Source organism: Leptonotus elevatus, chromosome 1, assembly GCF_054856555.1.
Source record: "Leptonotus elevatus isolate MCC_2025b chromosome 1, RoL_Lele_1.0, whole genome shotgun sequence".
Taxonomy (NCBI): Eukaryota; Metazoa; Chordata; class Actinopteri; order Syngnathiformes; family Syngnathidae; genus Leptonotus; species Leptonotus elevatus.
In genome coordinates, this window is record NC_141239.1 from 35,420,312 (window position 1) to 35,428,190 (window position 7,879).

At 38.8% G+C, this 7,879-nt stretch overlaps 1 protein-coding gene and 1 pseudogene across 1 annotated transcript; one reads left to right on the plus strand and one right to left on the minus strand.

The window, feature by feature from the left end:
* The window catches only part of LOC147181849 (E3 ubiquitin-protein ligase TRIM35-like), a 1,613-nt pseudogene extending 1,044 nt beyond the window's left edge, over nt 1-569 (plus strand).
* A 1,035-nt stretch (nt 570-1,604) lies between these two features.
* On the minus strand, nt 1,605-7,332 carry ca8 (carbonic anhydrase 8 (inactive)). The gene is made up of 7 exons (XM_086077855.1): nt 7,075-7,332; nt 4,201-4,392; nt 3,999-4,123; nt 2,902-2,997; nt 2,186-2,248; nt 1,900-1,948; nt 1,605-1,729 (listed from the first exon to the last, which is right to left on the minus strand). The coding sequence occupies exons 1-7, from the start codon at nt 7,145-7,147 to the stop codon at nt 1,605-1,607; spliced, it is 723 nt and encodes a 240-aa protein (XP_085933981.1). The 5' UTR covers nt 7,148-7,332.
* Nucleotides 7,333-7,879: the final 547 nt, after the last annotated feature.

Genomic DNA, 7,879 nt, shown 5'->3' on the forward strand with positions numbered 1-7,879 from the left:
AATCATTCACACACTGCTGTTTAAATAACACACTAGTGGCCACACAGTTGCCTGTGAATATAAAGGCCCTTTTCCATGCCTGCATTTCGGCCCTCTGTGGTCACATTTCGACATGATCCTTTTTCGGGACCATGCGGTTAAAATGGAACCATTCCTCGGAAACTCTTCCAACCTGGTTCCAAAATGCAAGCAGGGTCATGACATCGCTGACATTTGATTGGCCGACAGATGTGGGCAGTTCTTAGACAATGTGACAGATGCACATCTGGCAAAGTTTTTACCACAAGCGTCACTATTTAATTCATTGGTCCATATGAAATTGTAAAAATTATTAGGTATTGTTGTAAAGCACAATATAGGTATATTGAGTGCCTGTTTTTAATGGACAAGCAACGGTATGGGGCCAGGCCGTTCTGGAACGTGTAATGGAAAACTAGCTTTAGAGACATATATTCTTACACATTAACATTGCTGTTGAATCAGAACTTCGTATTAAATATAAACTACGCATTGGAACAAAGAATTGCCACTACTTGACAGAAAGAGAAGGTGCCAACATTTTGGCCTAGGTAAGAACATAACTCACTGTTTATTTGACTTCACAAAGATGAATATGACCTTCCTCACTCCAAATATTTGCAGTACACTCATGATCTCCTCAGGTTGTTGTCAGTGCTAAGTGTTTATGTACGAAAGCAAGAGAAGCTGTGGCAAAATAATAGGACCCATGCAGACTGCATAGAGTGCACAGCACGCTGACTTAATGACGAGCATGGGAATGTAATGTGATCTTCTGAAAACAGCAGGCAGGGCATTCCTACAAAAATTGAAGATAACAGCAATACAACAGCATTGTATTTGTTAGCATTTTCTTGAATACCGTCAATTGAACCCAGCAGATTTGATGTGTGAAGCACAATATGCTCACATTCAGCTATAAAGTTATATTCTTTAGTTAAGGACGACAAATAAGTAGACGGATGCTTGCTGAGGTGGCAAATCCAGGTCCAGAAAGTAAAAACCCTGCCACTGTTTGGTAGGTGCTTCTAAAGAAGCACAGTTCAGGGACGTGAGCTTCTATTGAAACACCTGTGGCAGGGTTTTTCCTTTCTGGACCTGGATTTGCCACCCCCAGAAGTTTGGCATATCATATGTACTCTCGAATAGCCCGAACTGTTGTTTAAAACACTTCATACAAATGGTCAAACATACCATAAACTGTACATAAAATCAGGGAATGTAGAAAGTGAAATAGTATTTAATATCTCGTCATGGTAGTTCTTCATTTCTTTATTGTTGAGGAATGATTCATTTGACCTTGTTATACTTGTGAGTGAATGAATGATGGTAGAATTCCTATTCGATAGATAGATGAGCTAGTTGCATCGGGAAAACACCTACATCACAATTTGGTAAATATCTTATTTTTTTCCACAAATTTATATTATTGATCAGCAGAATGCCTTGTCAATTTTGTGTTAGCTTTTTTTTTTTTTGTATCAATGTGATCCATGCATATGCTCTAATCCTAATGAATGTATCAAATAGCAACAATTAAACTGAATTGTTCAGTTTTAAAGATGAAATGGAAGATTGTATAACACTCAAATATTTACCTGTAGTTGTGATATAGTGAGAGGGTAACGGTAGAGGATCCAGATCACATTTTCACTGCAAGGTGGTGTTGTCAGAGATCCTCTATACACCCAGTAGTCTCTCAATAATGGATCTGAGGGCAAATTTTAAAATCAATATTCGTATAAGGGTCTTGATAAAAAGTCTTTGCAAGTGGATAAAAAAAATCGACATACTAGATATGTAATTTAGTATGAACTGATTCAACCCCTCCCCTCCTATTTCATGTATTCCATCACATGTACATTTGTACATTTTTCTTACCAGGCAGCAAAGTATTTGGGTTAAAGCAGGGTATTATCTTGCTCTTTCCCTAATGAAAAAAACAACATCAAATCCCTAATTATCATCATAAAATAATTGTTGTCTATTTGAAGAGCTCTTTTCAAAACCTGATAGAATTCATGATTATGAAATGTGCAAGTGTGGGTAAATAATATTTCTAAGAATAATGTAAACGGATTTACAAGGTTTTGGAAAAGAGCTCTTCATTATTTCTTTATCTGCTCAAACAAAGCATCTGCTCTGACCTTTTCTGTGTGACTCTCACCTTGTACTGCAGGTCCTGTAGAACCTCTGTGATGGCTTTCAGTCCCAGATGCTCTTTACCAATCTGTTGGCACAGTTTAGATATGGAGAGGTCAACAGAGGAACACTGTATCTTTGGGAGACGATTGTGATTGTAAAATGATTCCAGCGAATCACAAATGAAAACACATTCTCTTCCGCGGGTAAGCAAAACTCACACAATTGAAGGAAGGAAAACATGGCCATTTTTTTTAAAGCACATTTAGCAGAACCAACGTGTGTCATGATGTGTTTTTAGAACAGGTCAAACATATGATGCAGAATGTGGACAAACTGATTAGAAATGCTCCAGCGCAAAGCAGGTCTTTTAAAGGCTAATACGCCTCAAGTCAAACGATTTGGCATTAAAACAAACTTTTTAAAACAAACTTTTGAGAAAATGTGCAGAAAGGATAATGATGACAGTAGAACCGGAATTGGAACTTGTTGAGCGAGGGGTGCACGTGCCTCTGTCTTATGTTCGTACAACACAAAAGTAAGAAAAAGTGATAATAAATGACAAGGAAAGGAATGTGTTTAGTGTTCGGAGTTTATGAAGAGACACAGGCACACAACAATTCTCTATGTTTGCAACCATGTCTGCCATGTCTCATCCTAAGAGTACTTAAGTACGTCATTTATTTTGAGTTTGTAGAATAAAATCAATTGTGTTTTGAATGACTTTCATGTTTTGCTCACCTGCACAAAAAGAGCAATGATGAGAACGCCATTCTTCTTCCCCAGAGCATCCTCCAGAGAGTTGAACACTGTGCTGTTCCAGTGAATTAGATGGAGCTTCAAAGAGAAACAATAGAACACAAGCTGAATTTGAAAGGTCATTGTCGTCTGCAGGTGTGCGAAGCAGTAATGACTCAACGCGTTGGATACCATCAGCTGGTGATGACTGAAGACTCTTATCCAAGATAATATGGGCGGAGAAAAGGAGAGTACAACTTTGTCATGACGGAGTCAGCTCTATGTCCAATTTTAAATGCTACACATATAACTTACAGCTAATGAATGCAGGAAATTGAATTTTGAATTACTACTGCCACCTGTGGCTGCAAAATGAAACTACACACCCCCTCTGCTTCAAATGACATCACATCCGCAAAAAGAGGGCAGGAAATTTGAACAGAATCCAGTCTAAAACTATTGGCCAGAGCCTTGCAGGAGTACCCATTGTCACAAGGTAACAAGATAGCAAGTGACGTTACCATACGGTAGGTTGGCTTTCTACTCTTACAAAGTTAGCCATTTCTCAGCTATGCCAGCTATTGCCAGATGGAAAGGATTTCACAAACAGTATTGCTGTCTGAAGGACACATAGGTTACTAAAATCAAAACGCTTCACAGTACACTGGAGTGCCCCTGATTTCATGATAGTCGTGAGTGTGTGTGATCTTGTTTTTGTTACATAATGGGGCCAACATATCGGGATTTCACAGAGTTGTGGGGCCCACCTGTCTATGTGGGGCCATTTTGCTGGGCCCCACAAGTTTAGACCCCTATTTGAGGATCAAGACTTGGTTTCAGAATTTAGGTTTGATTTGGGTTATGGTTGAGGTTAGGATAAGGAATAGGGGTAGGCAATCATTTTTGATGGTTGGGGTTAAGGGGAGGGGCTAGGAAATGCATTATGTCAATGAAATGGCCCCACAAAGAGAGTAAAACAAAATTGTGTGTGTGTGTGTGTGTGTGTGTGTGTGTGTGTGTGTGTGTGTGTGTGTGTGTGTGTGTGTGTGTGTGTGTGTGTGTGTGTGTGTGTGTGTGTGTGTGTGTGTGTGTGTGTGTACCTCCATAGGGAAAGCCTTAAAGTTGACCGTGTGCTCTGATCCTCTTTGATTCTCTTTGCCCCAGTGAAATCGAACCTCGTGAAGTTCATACTCATGATCGCTAGGTAATGGACCACCACTGACCACTGAACACAGCACTCAAAAGTGTGAGCAAATACATACTAGGAAAGGAAAGATTAAGTCAGACCGTGCACGTGCATACCCGACTTGGACTTGAGAAGGATGCGTGCAGTGTGTCCATCATTCAGGACCTCACAGTCACGGCACACCACGTAGTTTGGTGACAGGTGGACATCCAGCAGGGATGGGTCATATTGAGCCTCCCTGGAGTTCAAGTTGATGGGGGACTGGTACTCACCATTGGCTGTTGGGTAATGGAGTCCCCACTCTACACCTATGTGGAGTATATAAATGCCCCCCAAAAGCATGCAACTTTAATTTAGTCTATGTGATGTGTCATTTTGTGAGTTAAAACAGTAAAGATGCCATCTCATGGGTTGGACCATCATGTGCCAACAACTGTGGTCAATCTCAACACATTAAATAAATATTGCACATAAATAATAAAATTGTGTTTGGTAGATAATTTTTTGCTGTAACAATAAATCATTATATAATTTTTACTGATTTGGCACCATTTAAAAAGGAAATAAACAGACTTTACGGCAGTATGAGTCACTGCCAAAGAGCATTGTTACGGCAAAAAAAAAAAGTATATGTACACAGCAAATTCTGTAGATTAAATTTGAGTCTATTTAGAGTACATTTGACTCAATTTAGAGTGGGACCAAAAAGACTCAGTTTTAGAGTAATATTTACACTTGGAAGAGAGTAAAATAAAGGACTGGGGGAAAAAAATCACTCAACTGTTGAGGAACAAACTCATGACCTTCAGCTTGGGAGACTGCCACACTACCACCTGAGCTATGCCCCTCTTATTGTTTGCTTATCTCCAAGAAACCAAAAACATGGGGGGAGGGGGTTAGGAAAATTCCAGCTGACGCGTGTGATACACTAACACACAGCAGGAGCTGCATGGCTCAGGGAGTAGACTGGCAGTCTCCGAAGCTAAAGGTTGGGAGTTTGTACCTCAACCCTTGAGTGACTTTTATTTGTATTAATTTTTTCCATTTCTTTATTTTACTCTCTTCCAAGTGTAAATATTACTCTAAAACGGAGTCTGTTTGGTCCCACTCTAAATAGAGTCAAATTGTCTCTCTATAGAGTCAAATTTACTCTACAGAATTTACTGTGTACGCTTGTGCCAACATTTTGCATTCCACCCAAATGACTGTACACCAATTACTGTGTAAAACCCTTGGCTTCATAGTATGTCTAAAAGCCAAAGAGACCATGAATACATTTGATGATTTTATAAGGGTCCAGTCCAGATTCTCCATGTCTTACGAAAGCATGAATGCCCTATGCCACTTTTCCTTTTGGCTGCAACCTCAGCAGAGGCAGTGAGTGAATGTGACGAGTGAGGGGGGCCTTCACATTCCCACTTTCCTCAGCAACTAAGCTCTTGACAACAACGTATTCAATGCTTGAACAATTTCTGTATAGCTGTTTAAAAGGATCCACAAACTTTTGTTTGGCCTTTGGTTGGGAAAGCACAGCAACTGTTCTTTCTGTTAGTCTTATACTGGTGTAACATTACTGCAATCTTTAGTTTCTTATGTGGGCATTTTGTTGTTTTGAAGAATTCATAATAAGTTTTCGGCTTGGAAATGACTTGAACAATGGACAAGATTGCAGTCTACCTTATTTTTAAAGAGCCAGTTGAGTGTCTTATCTGCTGAGAACATTTTAAAATGAAGGGAAAATACAATGTATTTGTTCATTTTGGAACTTTTTTTTTTAACTCAACTGAAATTTATTTATAGATCACTTTTAAACACACACCGCTGAAACCAGCTGAAGTGAGTTGCGATTGATTCAACACTATAAAAAGAGAATTGTTGAACCAATTTAATATTACAAATTTAATTGTTGAGCAACCAAAATGTCTTCAATTGGTAACACACGATTGAATTAAGTAAATATATTAGGTTTAATTAATTATGAGTTCAATAAACTTGATATATTCACTTCAGATTGACTTAATTCAATCGTGTGTGTTACCAATTGAAGCGATTTTTTAAAGTTGGTAAACCGTTAACAATTAATTTTGTGCATTTCTCTTTTTAGAGTGAATGACCTGAGAATGAAATGACCTGGACGGATCATGAGAAGATCCAGAGCAAAAGAAATGTTAGGTAAAGAGTGCTGGAGCATCTGCACTTTGGAGTCACTTTAAATGGTGGCTGGTGTGCTCTGATGCCCATTTAACATGAATTTGAATATGTTTGGTTCACATCCCATTTATAAGATGAGCACATTTCTGCAAACACATTATTTCAGTTCTTTATGTTTGCTTTCCCTTTAAAAAAAAAATTTTCAATAAATGTAGTTGTGTGGATTCTTGGCCACAATAAGGGTGGAAAAAAGTTTTGAAATTACTTGTCTTGGTCTCATTTTTGTACACCAGGGGAAACCTGGTGTTTGAGCAGGGGTGTGTACACTTTGTAAATCCACTTTATCTCATTGAAGACTATGTTTTGTTTGCTCGTGACTCTAGCTGTTTGTTAAAGGGAATATACAAACGTTAAAGGGCTTGGCATATGAAATAATAATATGCAGGAAAAAATGGGAATTTAAGATAGCAAAATATACACTTGTCTTTTAATAGTCTTGTAAAAGAAACACTTAACTCAAGTTAACTTGTAAAGTGACACAACCATGCACAGTATTAATTTAAAACATAATAATATCAATGTTGCATGATGTGTTATTAATTAATGGTGAAATAATTATACTTACAGCAAGAGTTTTACAGATTAAGCATACAGCACAATCCTCAGTACAGGTTGCAAGTAAAGGGACAGAGTGAGACAAACAAAAAGATTCACTCATCACATTGCAATTGATAAATGCAGCACATTGAAAACAACTTAAAGGGTCATGCCTTGTCAAACGAATCGAGTATATAACCTAATATTCTTCTTATCCCTTCACATAATGAAGAACATCTTACCTTCCTCATAGCCCCAGTCCAGCTCATCTTTCCTTGGATTTTTATTTGATTCCTCATTCACTTTGTCAGCCATGCTGTTTGGCAGTCAGCTCACTCTGGATGGAAACCAGTCTGTACTTCCAGTTCACTCCCTGTCACACTGTTCACTTGGACGTAGAGTGAAGTCTTTGTCTCTGTAGTCCCCTTGATGGATTCCCGGCTACAGCCTAACCTGTCTTAATTTTAAATTTACAGAGCTGTAGTTCTCTACGTTTTCCTTTACTCTGTACGCTCCTCCCCCGCCCCGCCCCCTTTCTGTGTTGCTTACTGTCATCCCCCTCTCCCTTTCTCTGCAGGTGCACACACTCACTTTGGCTTCTTTCCAACATATATTTCATTCCCCCCCACAACTTGAGCTTTCTTTAGGGAACTCTTATAATAAACCTGTATGACAGATTACTACGTTCCTGCTGTGTTTTTCTTATATTGCTTATGTTTCTCTGTGCTACGTGTGTGTGTGTGAGTGTTTGGAAGCTGGTAGGAAGGTCATGCTGGTGTGTTTCTTTTGGAGGCCATAGAAAGGCGCTCCCTTGAGCAAAAAGGCTGAGGTGGCTGAGAAAACAGAACTGTCGGCAAAAGAAAGTACGAGGCCAAATTGTTGTTGTTTATCTCTGATGCCTTCGTGATGGTCAGAACTGTTTTCAAGGAAACTTTATTGAGCTATTATACTTTAGGATCAAAGAAGACAACTTCATAAAGGTAATTGGCTCCAACCCCATATTTTTTTCTTTTCTTACTCCATATCCTCCAGGACACTGATGTTAAT

What these genes read in the sequence shown, in the direction of transcription:
- ca8 (XM_086077855.1), bottom strand. Translation starts at nt 7,147, where the DNA reads ATGGCTGACAAAGTGAATGAGGAATCAAATAAAAATCCAAGGAAAGAT. An exon ending in GGACTGGGGCTATGAGGAAG is followed by an intron (nt 4,393 to 7,074) that starts GTAAGATGTTCT and finishes TACTCCACATAG; the next exon opens with GTGTAGAGTGGGGACTCCAT. An exon ending in TACAGGACCTGCAGTACAAG is followed by an intron (nt 1,949 to 2,185) that starts GTGAGAGTCACA and finishes TTTTTTCATTAG; the next exon opens with GGAAAGAGCAAGATAATACC.